Raw genomic sequence first — 18,383 nt, 5'->3', positions numbered from 1 at the left:
TATCTATCTATCTATCTATCTATCTATCTATCTATCTATCATCTTTGTCCATCCATCCATCCATCCATCCATCCATCCATCCATCCATCCATCTATCTATCTATCTATCTATCTATCTATCTATCTATCTATCTATCTATCTATCTATCTATCTATCTATCTATCTATCTATCTATCTATCTATCTATCTATCTATCTATCTATCTATCTATCTATCTATCTATCTATCATCTTTGTCCATCCATCCATCCATCCATCCATCTATCTATCTATCTATCTATCTATCTATCTATCTATCTATCTATCTATCTATCTATCTATCTATCTATCTATCCATCTATCCATCTATCCATCTATCTATCTATCTATCTATCTATCTATCTATCTATCTATCTATCTATCTATCTATCTATCTATCTATCTATCTATCATCTTTGTCCGTCCATCCATCCATCCATCCATCCATCCATCCATCCATCCATCCATCCATCCATCCATCCATCCATCCATCCATCCATCCATCTATCTATCTATCTATCTATCTATCTATCTATCTATCTATCTATCTATCTATCTATCTATCTATCTATCTATCTATCTATCTATCTATCTATCTATCTATCATCTTTGTCCATCCATCCATCCATCTATCCATCCATCCATCCATCCATCCATCCATCCATCCATCCATCCATCCATCCATCCATCCATCCATCCATCCATCCATCCATCCATCCATCCATCCATCTATCTATCTATCTATCTATCTATCTATCTATCTATCTATCTATCTATCTATCTATCTATCTATCTATCTATCTATCTATCTATCTATCTATCATCTTTGTCCATCCATCCATCCATCCATCCATCCATCCATCCATAATGATGGGTTTGTAGTTTTTTTTTTAACACTTTCTTGATGCTTTTGTTACATGTGACTTTTATGTTGTATTTCCAGTTTCCTGTGATAGTTTGTAGTCCTTTTGTGTTATTGGTTCCCTTGATCTCTGGGTGTTTCTTGTTAAGTTAGCTTGAAAAACCCAACTTACTGATCTACTATATGAGGCCCAGAAAAAAAGTGTTTTGAATTTAGTATTTTTTCATGCCATTACATTGTTTAGAGCAAAAGAAACAAATGGATTTTTTTTTAAAATATTTTATTCATATGTTATGATATGTCCTCTGTAGTTGACATCTGGGGCCCGTTCTTCGTACGTTGCTTATTACATCTGAGATGATTTGACAGATCCCAGATCTTTTAATCGTGATAACTGATCTCTGGCTAATTTGGTTCTTCAAACGAATTTGCGGATTGGATTAAAATATCTGGATTAAATGATCTAAGATTAATGAGCGTTCTTGTGTTCCCTGAAGAGGGAAGATTCATCAATACTCGAAACCACGATCAGCAATGCAGCGATTGGCTGGCGTCAAGACAGCAGCGTAATGACATCATACAATTAAAAAGCCACCTGGCAAAAAACTTGACAAATTATACAATAAAAACCCCACGAATTTCTGGACCTTTATAAGGAAACAGCCAAACCACCAAACCAACATAAAAGTTATAATAGATAAATGTTTTTTGTTTTTTTAACATGATTACCAATTATATATATTCACGATTTTATACAATATTTGTACACCCGTTACATTTTTATTTCAATGTTGTAATTTAATTTTTAATTCAATTTGAAGCAGATTTGTAACGTGACTATTCAAGTTTCTTATGGGTCAAGATCAAATTATCCTCTCTTGCGCTGCATCAAGCCATCCCATAATATCCGTGATCACTTAATGCATGGCTCAGATTAACTGTACAACATGTGATGTGTGTAAACCAATAAAAATAAAATTATATAAAGTAATTATTCCATCTCAAATAAATCGCTCAATCAAGTGGCTGTCTATAGTATTATACACAACATTACATTCTCATATACATATAACATTTTTATATTATTATTTAAAATGATTATAATTGCCCCTGGTTCTGTAATGAACTCTTGTAGTAAAGTAGCAGTGGCTGGGACAGATTTTAAGTATCACCTCAAGATGCAATCTAATCCTGTTTACATGAAATAAGCCGCTCGCGAGCAGGTTTAAGCATACCTGTTGCTATGACAACAAGTCCAGGATGAGCTTCGAAGAACCAAACAATCCAAGATCATGTCAAATCGTCAACAATCAAATCCAGCTAACGGAGTTAGCGAGGTACGAAGAACGAGCCCCAGGACTCAGTTGTTTAAAAATAAAATGACATGAAATTGCATGTATAGGCAAAAACAATGGGATTTATTTTTAATTCACCAATACATTTTTAGGTTTCAGGATTTTTTTAAAACAAACTTCGTTTAAAGATGATTCTGAACTATGTTAGGAAAGATGCATTGATATACCACTTTACTATATGAAATATGTGGGGAAAATGGCCATACTTGGATTTTCCCATTCAATACAATGCATCTATACACTGCATATAATTTGCATATTAATGTGTTCTTGGTGCAACATGTAATGAAAATAGAAGTGTAATAATGGGAGTAATTATTGGCAACATTTTAATAATAATATCTAATATTTCATAGGAATATTGATATGTAATTTCTTTCCCTATTCTCTTGTTATGTCTCCAAAATGCCTGATAATCATGATTTAAGTCCCCACTACAGTGGATATTTATGAAATCAATTCCCTTTTTTGTAACAGAAAGTCAGAAACCCCATAACATTTTCCTGAGATGTTGATTTATAACAAACAATTTGAAAATGAATCCGATTTAAATTATAATTAAAAAATATAATATTTCCATAAGAGTGCTAAACATTAATGTCAGCCATTTTTAAAGACCAAGTTGTTGTCCTGGTGAAACCTCCAAACATGTGGTATCTCTGCAAAGCCCCGAATGTGCTCTTTACAATCCAGACTGTGACATGTGACATGTATGATGTCAGAGAAATTCCCTAAAATATAACGTCCACTGCAGTGGACAAAAGTCTATTCGTGGGTCCCAGGAGGATATGAACAACTTCTCCTTCTGAGCCAAAATGTAGACTATCTCCTCCTAGAGCTATAAACTCTACAACCTCCAAACTCGGCTCAGACTTCAGACGGTTCTGACTTAGTGCTAAACAAAGACTATATATAGGAAGATGGTGTATTACTTATGAATGGGAAAAAGTGCACCGCCCAATATGGCGAATAAACATGTTAAAGGTCCCATGGCATGAATTTTTTGAATTATTTTATAATGTTTCCTGAGGTGTACTTATATTGTTAGTATGGGTTACATTAAAAGAAATAAAAAGCATTTTTTCTATCTTGATATTAGCCATCTGGCTTGAATGCTCTGTTTGAAGGGGCGTGTCTGCTGTAAGACCTCAGTGAAAACGCCCACTGTTGTGATTGGCTGACATCTTTGCATTTGAAATGAGTATTAAGGCCTGTTCACACCGGGACGATTTTCGCGCGCGTTTATCGCCGACGTTTAACGCCTCGTGACTAAACAATGGGCGCCATTGTGAGTGTTCACACCGACGCGTAAAACGCCAGGCGTAAAAGCGTCATTTAAAAAAAAACGCCTCGGGTTCGTTTTTTTATTTTGACGCGGCGCGTTAAAAACTGGCCGACCAATGAGATCAGCGCTTTTGTTCACGTGCCTGGAGCTGCTGAAGTGACAGTAAAACACGACTTGGTGGCGCTCAAGCACAAAATCGGTCTTGCCGAGCACACATTGATACGACGAAGAAGTAGTAAGTAGACAAAGAAGAAGATGAGCTGATAATGCTGCTTGCCAGTTAGCAAAAAGTGTGTGAATGGTTTTGGCCATAGATATAATATATCTGTGGTTTTGGCAAGCACGTAAAAACTGTCTCTCTTCTCCTTCTGTGTGACAAGCGAGTGTCAGAGGCTTAAAGTGCCGCAGCACCACCTTGTGTACCAGGAGCGCATCTACTGAATGTGCACGTTCACTCGGCGCATCGCCAGTCAAAATCGTTTGGGTGTGAACACTCAAGACACGCCGAAAAACGTCACGAAAAACGCTGGCGATAAGCGTGCAATATTCGTCCCGGTGTGTACAGGCCTTAAGGTTATGTGGTGGAGGGGGCGTGGTTTAGCGAGGTCTGCAAGCCAGAGAGAGACGGACTGCATGTGGACCAGAGAGACGAAGAGCTGGAGAAAGATAGCAGAGAAAGTTTTATTGTACCGAGTTGTTGTGAGCGCTGAGTTTATTTTGTTTGTGTCTGAGAGTTCTGAATAAACACCTAGTCACGTGACCCTGTCCTCTTCCTCCTTATTCTACGAACTTTGTTACACATGTGGAACCCCTCTTGAATACTTTTACTACGTTTTTTTACCATCACAGCCGTCGAGATGAACAAATCGTCAAAGTGTTCATGCTAAATCATGCTATCAACATGATAAAACATGTGATCAATATGGTACATCTTGCTAGAAATGTGTGCTCCCTTGCTGTCCCAAACTACAATTTCAACAATTCAATTCAAACTTTAAGTTTTTTCATTCAAGGCTTTTTCAAGCCAACTTCAATGTTTGTTTACAAACTTTACTCATCTGGGGCCCGTTTCAGAAAGGAGGTTAAGTGAAAACTCTGAGTATGTTCCCACTGAAATGAGGGAAACTCTGGGTTTTCTGTTTCAGAATGGGAGGTATGTCAAACCTGAGAAAGCAGGGTAAGTCAAGCCCGTTTCTGAAAGAGGTTAGTAATACTCAGAGTCAGTTACCAGGTATTATGTGAACCTAACCTGGTCAGGAGCAGGTTTTCTTTGGTAAACCCGGAGTTTCTTTCAATCTCCTCCCCCTTTTTAAAGCGCCAGCAGTGTTTAAATACTTAATTCATTCAAACGCCACAAATGCTTTTTTTTGTACACTCTAAAAAATGCTGGGTTAAATATAGGCCCTTTTGCAGAGATGGACTAAAAATGAACTCCCAAAACTTACTGCCAGATTCTGGAAGATGAATTCTGAGTTAAAGTCTGAGTTAAATCTCTTTTTCGGCTCATTTTATCTGTAAAAGAAAACATGCCTAATAATTCTGCACACCTGAATATAAGGTGTTTTTCATTTCCAGCCTTTGTGAACAATTATATATCACTTATAAATGATTAAATACAAAATGAATAGTATTTATTCAGTTTAATGCGGTTTGGAATTGGTCAAATGTGCCTGGAAAAAAATATGATCAGAAAATCAACGTGCTTAATAATTCTGCACAAAGTGTAGGCGACAACATTGTCATAACGATCCCTGTTCTTAGATTTAAAAAGATTTCTTAAGATTTAAAAACGCTTATTCTGATGCCAGGCCACGCCAGTCGTGTAAATAAACGACCAAAACGTTACATTTTTTGTTGAAACGGTGTCTTGTAAACGGCCCCTATGCATGTATGTAGTCTCTTGAGTTATTTGTATTTTCATACTTTAATAAACAGCTTTCAAGGCTCACATGTGATTTAAGTTGAGCCCTATTAATGTATTGACATTTAAGTGTGTTCAGACGTCATGGGGTCACTGTGTGTTTCTCAGATTAATTGTGTATCAGTGATCATCAGTTCATTGCACAGCAACATTACCTCTTCTTATTCTGTGAGAGGAGCATCTGACCCACAGGAAAGCCCAGGTCAGATTACAGAGAGCTAGCAGATAGTAGATCACCATGAGACAGTATGAGATATGGCTGAGGTAAATGAGGAATTTAGGTGTGTTGAAGAGAAGAGCTGCGTAGATCAACCAGCTGAAGGTGTAGACCAGCATAACAACTCTGTAGAGAAGCCACACCAGTGGAGGAATGTCCCACTGGAAACAAGAGACAAGTTATTTCAGCTTCACATTTCAGTCATCACAATGGATTTTTGAAATATACCTTTATTACACGGATGCATTCACTGTATTCAGCATCTAGTAGCATTGCTGATATACACTCACCTAAAGGATTATTAGGAACACCTGTTCAATTTCTCATTAATGCAATTATCTAATCAACCAATCACATGGCAGTTGCTTCAATGCATTTAGGGGTGTGGTCCTGGTCAAGACAATCTCCTGAACTCCACACTGAATGTCAGAATGGGAAAGAAAGGGGATTTAAGACATTCTGAGCGTGGCATGGTTGTTGGTGCGAGACGGGCCGGTCTGAGTATTTCACAATCTGCTCAGTTACTGGGATTTTCACACACAAACATTTCTAGGGTTTACAAAGAATGGTGTGAAAAGGGAAAAACATCCAGTATGCGGCAGTCCTGTGGGCGAAAATGCCTTGATGAGGCTAGAGGTCAGAGGAGAATGGGCCGACTGATTCAAGCTGATAGAAGAGCAACTTTGACTGAAATAACCACTCGTTACAACCGAGGTCTGCAGCAAAGCATTTGTGAAGCCACAACACACACAACCTTGAGGCGGATGGGCTACAACAGCAGAAGACCCCACCGGGTACCACTCATCTCCACTACAAATAGGAAAAAGAGGCGACAATTTGCACGAGCTCACCAAAATTGGACAGTTGAAGACTGGAAAAATGTTGCCTGGTCTGATGAGTCTGGATTTCTGTTGAGTCAGAATTTGGCGTAAACAGAATGAGAACATGGACCCATCATGCCTTGTTACCACTGTGCAGGCTGGTGGTGGTGGTGTAATGGTGTGGGGGATGTTTTCTTGGCACACTTTAGGCCCCTTAGTGCCAATTGGGCATGGTTTAAATGCCACGGCCTACCTGAGCATTGTTTCTGACCATGTCCATCCCTTTATGAGCACCATGTCCCCATCCTCTGATGGCTACTTCCAGCAGGATAATGCACCGTCACAAAGCTCCAATCATTTCAAATTGGTTTCTTGAACATGACAATGAGTTCACTGAACTAAAATGGCCCCCACAGTCATCAGATCTCAACCCAATAGAGCATCTTTGGGATGTGGTGGAACGGGAGCTTCGTGCCCTGGATGTGCATCCCACAAATCTCCATCAACTGCAAGATGCTCTCCTATCAATATGGCCAACATTTCTAAAGAATGCTTTCAGCACCTTGTTGAATCAATGCCACGTAGAATTAAGGCAGTTCTGAAGGCGAAAGGGGGTCAAACACAGTATTAGTATGTGTTCCTAATAATCCTTTAGGTGAGTGTATATCGATCAGGCATAACATTATGGCTAGACGACTGGGTCAGAGCATCTCCAAAACTGCAGCTCTTGTGGGCTGTTCCCGGTCTGCAGTGGTCAGTCTCTATCAGAAGTGCTCCAAGGAAGGAACAGTGGAGAACCGGCCACAGGATCATGAAGGACCAGTGGAGAACCGGCCACAGGATCATGAAGGACCAGTGGAGAACCGGCCACAGGGTCATGAAGGACCAGTGGAGAACCGGCCACAGGGTCATGAAGGACCAGTGGAGAACCGGCCACAGGGGAAGAAGGCGTGGTGGCGGAGGCAGTGATGCTTTGGGCAATGTTCTGCTGGGAAACCTTGGGTCCTCCATCCATGTGGATGTTACTTTGACACGTCCCACCTACCTAAGCATTGATGAGACCATGTCCAGCCTTTCATGGAAACGGTATTCCCTGGTGGCTGTGGCTCTTTCAGCAGATAATGCGCCGCCACAAAGCACAAATGCTTCAGGAATGATTTGAGGCGTTGACTTGGCCTCCAAACCTCCAATCGAGCATCTGTGGGATGTGCTGAACAAACAAGCCCGATCCATGGAGGCGCAACTTACAGGACTTAAAGGATCTGCTGCTAATATCTCTGTGCTAGATACCACAGCACAGCTTCAGGGGTCTAGTGGAGTCCATGCCTCGACGGGTCAGGGACCAACACAATAGTAGCAAGGGGGGGCATAATGTTATGCCTGATCAGTGTATACACACGCAGTGCTCAAACTCACCCGTGGCTGAAGCAAAAGCTCTGGTTTAGAAGTGAGAAGGTGGAGTTTGTGAACTTTGAACTCCTCCCTCCAGATGTGTGTCCAGCTTGCACCCATGACTGTCACCGATAAACAAAAACATTGAGTCACTTACAATGCGTTTGCTTGTTTAAAATACTAAAAACATTCTGCACATTGTGTCTGCATTGGTATCCTAAAAAGACTTTTCACTGCCAATACAATCCAGTCTTTCTGGTCTGAAGTAAGGCTGTAATTATCAAACAATTCAGACCCGCCTTGTTAAATAACAGGCCTACTATAATAATTGCATCCATTTTTAGTAAAGATTCAAGCTGCATGCACACTCATTTACGACGTTTCTGACTAACCTTTCGTAAGAATGCATCCACTGTCAACGCTGCATTCACCAGAAACACATAAATCTGAGGCTGGAAATGATTTCCACACCCAGAGACATCACGTGTCCATAGACACAGCACTGCTTTTCCTGTGAAACATGATCCTAATTAAATAACTGCAGCTGCAAACTGTGATATGAACTTGTGAATCTCTCACACATTCCAACAAGACTAACTCTCTGAAGTCTCTGAGATGTGGCTAAATGTCAAAATGCCGTTGTAGAAAGAGTTTATTTTAAGGCGCCCTTGTTACAGTGTGATTATAAATGTCCTACTGGTTAACAATAATTAATTACGATTATTTGCATGTAGTTATGCATAATGTACTGGTTTTCCTGTAGTATAGATCAGGGGAGTTTGGAGGCTAAGACAACAAACTGAGATGCTCTGTGTATTCTGACACCTTTCTATCAGATCCAGCATTAACTTCTGGAGCAGTTTGAGCTCCAGTAGCTCGTCTAAGCCTCGGCCGCCCATGACCCTGTGGCCGGTTCTCCACTGGTCCTTCATGACCCTGTGGCCGGTTCTCCACTGGTCCTTCATGACCCTGTGGCCGGTTCTCCACTGGTCCTTCATGACCCTGTGGCCGGTTCTCCACTGGTCCTCCATGACCCTGTGGCCGGTTCTCCACTGGTCCTCCATGACCCTGTGGCCGGTTCTCCACTGGTCCTCCATGACCCTGTGGCCGGTTCTCCACTGGTCCTTCATGACCCTGTGGCCGGTTCTCCACTGGTCCTCCATGACCCTGTGGCCGGTTCTCCACTGGTCCTCCATGACCCTGTGGCCGGTTCTCCACTGGTCCTCCATGACCCTGTGGCCGGTTCTCCACTGGTTCTCCACTGGTCCTTCATGACCCTGTGGCCGGTTCTCCACTGGTCCTCCATGACCCTGTGGCCGGATCTCCACTGGTCCTCCATGACCCTGTGGCCGGTTCTCCACTGGTCCTTCATGACCCTGTGGCCGGTTCTCCACTGGTCCTCCATGATCCTGTGGCCGGTTCTCCACTGGTCCTCCATGATCCTGTGGCCGGTTCTCCACTGGTCCTCCATGATCCTGTGGCCGGTTCTCCACTGGTTCTCCACTGGTCCTCCATGACCCTGTGGCCGGTTCTCCACTGGTCCTTCATGACCCTGTGGCCGGTTCTCCACTGGTCCTCCATGATCCTGTGGCCGGTTCTCCAATGGTTTTCCACTCGTCCTCCATGACCCTGTGGCCGGTTCTCCACTGGTCCTTCATGACCCTGTGGCCGGTTCTCCACTGGTTCTCCACTGGTCCTCCATGACCCTGTGGCCGGTTCTCCACTGGTTCTCCACTGGTCCTCCACTGGTCCTCCATGACCCTGTGGCCGGTTCTCCACTGGTCCTCCATGACCCTGTGGCCGGTTCTCCACTGGTCCTCCATGATCCTGTGGCCGGTTCTCCACTGGTTCTCCACTGGTCCTTCATGACCCTGTGGCCGGTTCTCCACTGGTCCTGCAGTTTTGGAGATGCTCTGACCCAGTCCTCTAGCCGTCACAATCTGGCCCTTGTCAAACTCGCTCAAATCCTTGCGCTTGCCCATTTTTCCTGCTTCTAACACCTCAACTCTGAGGAGAAAATGTTCACTTGCTGCCTAACATATCCCACCCACTAACAGGAGATGAAGAGATCATCAGTGTTTTTCACTTATGTTCATAATGTTATGCCTGATCAGTGTATATATATAGTTCTTGTTAACGGGGGTCTTTAGGGTTTTAAATGTGATTCAGTTCAGAGAAGAATAATAATAATAATAATAATAATAATAATAAATGGAGCAATTCCAATAATAATGATGAATAATTAATATTTTTTTTAAGTTTACCCAATGAAAACAATGAATAATTCGGAGTAGTCAAGGTTAACCCCAAAACAGGAACATTCAGTCAAAACCAAAGTGGTTACATTTATTTATTATATAACATCGTGTTAAAAATGCATTCCAGTATTGTATATTCCTGACATTGTAAGTGACAACATTCTAGACTTATGTAACAAAATAACTTCCTAATGTTTGCGTTAAGTGGATGTTTGTTGGTGACACTGCCATCAAGTTTCTCCACTCTGTCTGTCAGCGGTTTCAAACAAGTTTATTGTTCTCCTGAAACATTCATTTCCAGTGAACTAGGTGTTGTTAAAGGGATGAAAAGTTACGCCACAGGCGGCGAATGCAATGAACCTGTCAAACAAGCGGCCAAGTTCAAACACGCAGGAGCTTTACAAGAAGTTAGGCAGGAAAACAGAGAGAAAGACGTGAGAAACGCACATGAATGAGTCACACGCATCCCTTCAACTTCTCAACCGCAATCTTGCTTTTATGTAAGAGTTTAATAAGTGTAAGATTCAGTTTAGCCCTCTGGTACTGTTTGCACATCTGTCAAAAATGACTTTTTTTAAATATTGTACTATATTTTAGCTCCAGAATGCGTTTTATTTAATATTTTGTGTTTTCATGTTACTAAATTATATGTATGCAGTAGTTATAATATTTGAACATGGACCATTTCCAAATCAAACCAGCATAAAACTGACACAGACGTAAAGAAATAGTCGAATAAAGTCATTATTTTGTTTGTTTTTGTGCACTGAAGCATTCTCATGGCTTCATCACATTAAGGTTCACCACATGGACGATTTTAACGATGTCTTGACTTCCTTTCTGGAGCTTGAAAGTGTTAATTTTACGGTCTATGGCGGGTCAGAGCTCTCGGATTTCATCAGAAATGTCTTTATTTGTGTCTTAAGATGAACGAAAGTCTTACGGGTTTGGAACGACATGAGGAATTAATGACAATTTACATTTCTGGGTGAACTAACTTTGTGGATATTGGTTATTTTTGCATTTTTCTGAGCAATTTCGATCTTCCGGGTTGAAATATGTAATCACGTCTTCTTGAAATAAAATCTATGTGTAAATAAGGATAAAGATAACGCCGTACACCTGATCATGAACGCGATGACACGATGGATAGAATCCGTTAAATTAATAATGGAGATGGCATTCTTTAGTCAACAGGCGTCAGATATTTGCAGTGAAACCAAAACACTAAACTTTTGGAAGAATGACAGAGCATCACTTAAGCAAACTTCGGCACGCCTATAGCAGTGAAAGCCTCAAGAGAAACGGGAAAGTCTTCTCTGCAGGATGTTTTTCGGCTTTCAGCACGCATGATACATTTCAGATCTGCCTTCCAACGAGTAAAAAGTCTGTGATACAAAATAATGGACGCACTCAAATTCAGTTCGGGTCGTCTCATTTATTTTCTTATGTACAAAAATGAGATCATATATAAACTTTACACAATTCAAAAGATCTATTTTGGAAAAAGCAAATAAGCAAAATCAAAAACGCGGTCTTCACATTTCTCGAGGACTTTGTACATATGTACACATTCTTCTGGTCACATGTTCAAAATAAATACATGACGCTCCACATTCACTCTATTTCTGTGAAGCGTGCAAACATGGCTTTCCGGACGGCATCCTTGTAGGTGTCTGAAGCCGTGAGGCTGTAGCTGCTTCCTTTAGTCCCCAAACCGGCTCCTTTTGTTCTCAACTGAGCCTGCAGACAAGACACATTCAGTCAAAAACATCATCATGTCAGGTATTCACACACATCGTCCAGCTAAAGACGGATGTATACTTCTGTGTTGGACCTGTGCCAAAGCCTTTCATTTATACTTCTGTGGCGTTCCCTGAGAGAGGGGTTCTAGCTGACCAATCACAGCGCTTGCGGTCCATGTAGAATTGACCTATCGGTAAGCCCCTCCCCTCGAACGCAGATGAGCCAATAGCAGTTGAGTATCAGTTGCGCTGGGACCAGAACTCGGACATCTTTAGGCTTCAGCGCCATAGAGATGCATTGGAAAATCCGAAGCTCTCATCGGTTTGATGGTGTTTATGCTACAAAAATGCTCAAATGTCGTGCCTGAGGCAGTGTTTCCCCTACCATTGTTTTGGGGGGGCGCCCCGCCCTCCCAAAACGCCCCCCCGCCCCCCCTGAATGAATGACAAAAAATATTTGTCATAACGGTCGACAATAAGAATTGCCTGATGGTTTAGTGCCAGCGTGAAAGGCACTCCCAGAGCTGCATCTTCACGGAAACTGATCATTTGCGCATTTTTAAGCCTTGGCAATTTAAATATTCAAGCGCTCATAGACGAGAAAGTGTCTCTCAGTTTGATACTCGCGAAGGGCAACAACACACACACACACACACGCACGGCCACGCGTCTCACAGCGCGCGAATATTCACACAAAATATCAAATATGACTGTCAAATATGACTATATCAAAATGACTGTCTTGTTTAGTATCATCGTAAACATAGTCGGTTAGGTCTTTTAAATGAACGTAAACATAAAATTTGCCAGTCACCGCCAGCATTTATGGTCATTTTCACAAGTTTTAATGGTCAACAGAATATCTAAACATGCAATATATCAAAAGAAAGAACAGACCCACTGTTTTATTCCAGCTTCATATATTATTTTTTTAATCAACACTTGAATGTTGCAAGTTTCATGAAAAAGCAACATTTTGAGCATAAAGCTGAAAAAAAATCACGTTTTTGTAAAAGACTAACGTTACGTCCGAACGATGAACAAAACACAGATGTTGTAGATCGAGTCCATCAACACCCCAAAGCTTCAGTCCTATAACTCGTCCTGGGTTGACATTTCATTCAATAACATTAGGCTGTTGTGGTTTATTTGCTGTTTAATGGTGATGATCGCGTTATTTTACATAATGCATCTGCTTATGATAGCGCACGTTCCTTCTTCTTCGGCTGTTTTGATCAGGAGATTCTGTTCTCGTGCAGGAAATGCGCTACAGCGCCCCCTACCGTATAACCTTGAACACACATGGAAAGCCGGAAAATATCGTCATTGGCTATATAAATATTGAGATATCAAAAGACAAAAAAAAAAATCACTCACTGCTCTTGACTGAATAACTTTTAATAAGGGTTAATCTGTATTTATATGCAGTGGCATATCATTTTATGCAGACTATGCAGTGATATTTTACATTTGATTACTATTTTTGTACCTGACAATCTAGTTTAGACCTACATGAAAATAACTGTTTATTTAATTTGTATATGTTTGTTCTGCTGTATTTATTTGTGCATTTGCTCATAATTTGATTATTTGTTCTTATTTTATTACTGATGGTCTTTAACAATATAAAAAAAATATATGAGTTAGGATATTAGTTTTTAGAGTCATAACCTTATTTATTAAGCTTATATGGCTCAAAAACAATACTAGGCCTATTTTATTTTATTTGTCGTTTTTTTTGTGGTGGGGTCAGTGAAAATTCTGACAGGGCAAGTAAAAATTTGAACCCCCGAAAAAAAATCCTTAGCATTGAGCCCTGAAATATATTCCCCCCCAAAAAGACAACAACAAAAAAAAAAACACGAATTTGCGTGTAGTAACTTTAATGGTAAAAATGTAAAAATGCAATGGAGAAGGTGACGAACCTAAAAAGGCAAAAATTAGTTTTTTTTTCTTAAAAGCAACAAAATCCAGAGCAACAACTCAAGCAAAGCCAACCTCTGTTGTGTTGTAAATAGTTGTGTGATGTATAAATAAATGTTGTTTATATTTATTTACCAAATTAATCCCCCCCCCCCCCCAAAGCTGTAAACCTAGGGGAAACACTGCTGAGGAACTGTAACACTGACTCCAGGTGTCCTGAGAGGATTTTCTGTTTGTCAAACTCTCGTTAAGTTACGATTAAAGTCCCTGCTAACATACAAACCGAAATAGTAAACTGTTCTCACATCATGTAAAGGTGTAGGTCAAAAACACGAAGGTCTACATTTCAGTGCCTCTTCATGTTAAACTGGTTATATGTAAATTTATTTAATTTTAGATATGTTTAAGGTCTACATTATCTGTCCTATTAAGGAGGACTCATATTTTGATGGGTATTATAGTCTCCGGGTAGGAAAAGGAAGAGCTCGCACGCAGTTTATCGGAGTTGTTTTGCAGATACAAAGTTTACCAGTTATTAACTACACCCCCGAAAAGGCATAAGTTCTGTGTATATGTTTGTTTACTGTGAGTGTTTTTGTGTAATTTGCTGTGTGTGTTAATGGTAATGCAACGGAGAGAGAGAGTTTGTGAATGAGACGTTAATGCGCACTTCTTATGCTTTGTTTGTTCAGCTCTTACGATGATTTTTTGGAGTGAATAACGATGCAATAAACTTGATAAACCGTCAGTTAAGTTTGGCCATCATTCGGACGGGCTATACGCTACATTCTGTGTCCAAAAACATCTTGCGATAAGGTTTTCACACTGACAGCTGTCATTGTAAGATATAGCAACTCCGTTTGTTTGTCCGAGTTAGCAACAGTAACTAAGGGGGGCGGGGCTTACCGATAGGTCAATTGATGTGGTTATATTTTCTTTGGAGAGATGCACGTCAGGCGACGCCACAGGATACGACGCAGCTACGCATCTTAATGAGAGTCGAGAGTAGGCTTCAAAATGAACCTTATATGGGGGGGGCGAGTTGACAAATTCATGACAAAGGAAATGTTTTGCCGTTTTCCATAGCATACGGAAGAGCACAGGTAATTGCCACACATGTTTTGGGCACTTGGATGCCGCGCCCATCCTGCAGCAGCTCACTCCACTATTTTTAGATTTAGATTTTCAGACCTGACTAATCGATAATGAGAACCCTAATGTGCACACCATCATACATCTTGAAATCATGATTAGATTCACATCTTGTGATTGGTTTCTGTGGATTTCGCTGACAGAGGGAAGTGCCGATTAGCTGTTTCTGCCAATGAACCGGTATTTCTGAATGGGCGGAGGCTGGGATTTAGTGGATTTGAAGCGAAAGCATTTGATGAACGTATGTGTCTGTATTTGATCATCTCATTTTTGACTGAGGTGGCGTTTGCATCTGAATTGTAACACGACCGGTAGAATAATGAGACGTACCTCAATAGGTGTTGTGATGCCCTGCTGGTTTCGACCCAGACCTTTGCCTTCCTTCCAGCCCATGGCCTGCAGCATCTTATTGCCGATATTATCGCTGTTCAAGCCGTCCTTCGTGGGCTGTTCGTAATTTCTGCAAAATCAAAATGGTGTAGCATGCATCTTAATACTGATAATGCACTTGTATTGTCAAAGTAAATAAATAAAATACACACTTAAACTTACACAACAGGCGTAGGCTGGGTAAATTTCCTTTTCTTGGGTGCAGGGGGTTCAGGGATGCCGTATTTCTCTCTTCTCTCAGCAGCCCTGTCTCTGTACTTCATCTGTTCAGAACAACATGTGTGTCAGCAAATTCCAGGAAATCATCTTTACAGGAGAAGTACAGCTGTGTGTGAGTATAGCCCCGTTTCCACTGAAATTACCCGGAACATTTTGTCCCAGGAACTATTTTCCCCTCAGACCTGCTGCTGTGTGTGTTTCCATAGCAGTCTAAAGTACTGGAAGATTAGTCTGGTGACGTAGGACTGTGCGCGACTTTCCAGAACCCACTGGATTTCGTCCTCCGCAAATAAACATAACCTGCCTGATATCTGCCTGAACCTCGTCGTCGGTCCATCGGTCGTATTTTTTAAACTCCATTGTTGATTTGAGTGGTAAACAACTCTTACTGCGCGCACCGCAACAGACTTTTAGGTTGAAATAAAATACTGCGTGAGCTCAACCAATCATCATGTTCAGCGCACAAGTCCCACCCCCGAAAGTTCCTGAACTTTGAAAAAGTACTACCTAGTCGCGAGCAGGGCCATATCTTTACCCGGAACTTCATTTAGGGTGCTTTCACATCTCTAGTTCGTTTCATTTGGTCCGAACCAAGGGCAAACAATTATACATTGTAGCATTTTTCTGCTTTTTTGGTTCCTTTTCACACCACACTGATTGCTTTGGTCCGAACCGGTTGAAACAAACCAAAATGCAGTCACATGACAACATCCACATCACTATATTTTGCGTATTTCCTAAACTGCTTTTAAGTGTTTACGTCAAGTCAAGCTTATTTATATAGCGTTTTTAACAATGCAGATTGTTTCAAAGCAGCTTCACAGTGTTAAACAGGAAAATAATGCAGCATCATTTTATTCAGCCGTGTAGCCATCCTTGAGAAAAAAGTAATGTCATCAGTTCATTTCAATTATCATACAGTGACAGTATGGGCTTTAGATCAGTAATTTAGTTTAATAATTAGATTTATTTGGATATTTAGTTGAAAAATGTAGTGTCCCCAACTGAGCAAGCCAAGCCAGAGGCAACAGTGGCAAGGAAACTAAAACCCCATCAGGAGCACAATGGAGAAAAATAAACCTTGGGAGAAACCGAGGTACCAGTTCTCCTCTGGCCAATTAACAAACAGCGTATGATTATTATTCTGGAAACTTTACAGGTCAGAGGTCATAATAGATCGGAATATTCGAAAGATCGGAGTTATCACGCCGGAGACGGGTTTATTGAGGATGATGTGTTGATTAAATAATTATTAAAGTGCAATATTCGAAGGATCGGAGGCAACACGCCAAAGACGGGTTTATTAAGGATGACATATCGATTTAACAATTATTAAATTGTAATGGAAATTGTAACGTGCAGAAAAATTCCTACAGAAGAGGAAAAGCCAACACGGAGACAACACAACTATGGAGAGACGACTGAGCGGGCTGGTTTTGTCCCTGGCCATAATCCATTACATTGTTTGTATACAACACAATACGCAAACAATATATTTCTATAATGAAGCGCGGATGCGGCTTGAAAACAACGTTCTGCACTGCAAACAGCGAGCGTGCATCGCTCATCACTTCAAGCGGAGGCGTGCATTAATTCTTCTTAACTCTGACATGCTCATCTTCCGAAAATATTGATCTATCAGGTAATGTCATGCCCTCTCTTTTCTCATCATGCTCAGTGCAGCTGGTTTAGTCCAAAAATTATCAGTATTTTTTGCAGTTGGGTCGGTTCCAGGTCGGATCACACTCTCACCACAAACAAACCGCTAAGAGTTCGTTTGGTCCGCTTTTGGTGCGACCCGAGTGTGATTGCTGCTTTCACACCTGACCAAACGAACCGCACCAAAGGGGAAAACCAACTCTAGTAAGATTCAACCGAACTAAATGAGGCAGTCCCTAGTTCCTGGGGAAAGTTCCTGCGGTGGAAACATGGCTTTAGATGAGGTTACAAACCTCTGTCTCTTTCCTCTCCAACTCCTCCAGTTCGGCTTCGCTCAGCTTGGATCTTCTGAGAACCTCCATGTTTTGCTGGAAAACACACGTATGATTATATAAATACAGAAAAGTACATTTTAAAGAACTCCTGTGGTGAAAATCAAGTTAAATGTTTTTTATGTGGTGTTTTTAATATGCTTTGAGACAAACCATGTGAAAATTCAATCAACACCATTGCTGAGTATTTTCTCTTTAAAACTGCAGTGAACACTAAAAAACACGGTTTGAAATCACCGGTGTTTCTGACATCACAAACTACCTTGTGACCAATCACGTCAGCGTGTGGGCGGGCATTAGCATATCATTAACTATTCTCTGAAGCCGGGAGTCTCAAGAGAAGCAGGTTATCCCACTATACTCTTCTGTTGATCTGAAAAATTGGGTACTTTTAACAATATAGCGGGTGAATTATGTATATTATGATGAACTGTATGTCTTTCTCTACTAATGTTGTTCAAAGCGTTTCTAAGGATGTTGATTTTTAGAAGGCAAACATGCTAACATTAGCCGTTTGATAACACAGTCAAGCCAAAGGCTAATCAAATCAATCACTGTTATGTGTTTGACGTTGTAAAGAGTGCATAAAACGCATTGCCGCTCTGATGCATCAACTTGTATACAAGCTTGTATACTTCACTCTTCCACTTCTTCTGAAATCAGTTTGTGGTTCAAACATTCATGGCTGAATTAAACCAGTATTTCCACTTGACATTGTGCAGCGTTTACTACAGTTAAGTTGAGCGAGTGGACCTGGTGAGTGAGTGGAGGCGGGGCTCATTTGCATATGCATGAATCCACATATACTAAACAAAGCAAGGGTGTCAAGCTATT

At 40.9% G+C, this 18,383-nt stretch overlaps 2 protein-coding genes across 7 annotated transcripts in view; both read right to left on the bottom strand.

Annotated features, from left to right (window-relative positions):
• The window catches only part of LOC307140839 (protein rolling stone), a 10,683-nt gene extending 2,380 nt beyond the window's left edge, over positions 1 to 8,303 (bottom strand). Inside the window, exons 1-3 of the mRNA XM_079840611.1 lie at positions 8,264 to 8,303; positions 7,896 to 7,993; positions 5,597 to 5,819 (exon numbers count right to left, since the gene is read on the bottom strand). Coding sequence (XP_079696737.1) covers positions 5,597 to 5,819; positions 7,896 to 7,991 — 319 coding nt within the window. The 5' untranslated portion in view covers positions 7,992 to 7,993; positions 8,264 to 8,303. The remainder of the gene's footprint in view (positions 1 to 5,596; positions 5,820 to 7,895; positions 7,994 to 8,263) is intronic.
• A 3,244-nt stretch (positions 8,304 to 11,547) lies between these two features.
• Positions 11,548 to 18,383, bottom strand: part of rbm5 (RNA binding motif protein 5) — a 34,673-nt gene continuing 27,837 nt past the window's right edge. For all 6 annotated transcript variants that reach the window (XM_079841711.1, XM_079841713.1, XM_079841714.1 and 3 more), the window contains exons 22-25: positions 17,511 to 17,585; positions 15,502 to 15,602; positions 15,280 to 15,409; positions 11,548 to 11,872 (exon numbers count right to left, since the gene is read on the bottom strand). In XM_079841711.1, coding sequence (XP_079697837.1) covers positions 11,747 to 11,872; positions 15,280 to 15,409; positions 15,502 to 15,602; positions 17,511 to 17,585 — 432 coding nt within the window. In that variant the 3' untranslated portion in view covers positions 11,548 to 11,746. The remainder of the gene's footprint in view (positions 11,873 to 15,279; positions 15,410 to 15,501; positions 15,603 to 17,510; positions 17,586 to 18,383) is intronic.

This window comes from Gobio gobio, assembly GCF_949357685.1.
Source record: "Gobio gobio genome assembly, chromosome: 17".
Lineage (NCBI taxonomy): Eukaryota > Metazoa > Chordata > Actinopteri > Cypriniformes > Gobionidae > Gobio > Gobio gobio.
The sequence above is the reverse complement of the archived record's forward strand: the minus strand, read 5'-3'. Positions and strand labels throughout refer to the sequence as shown.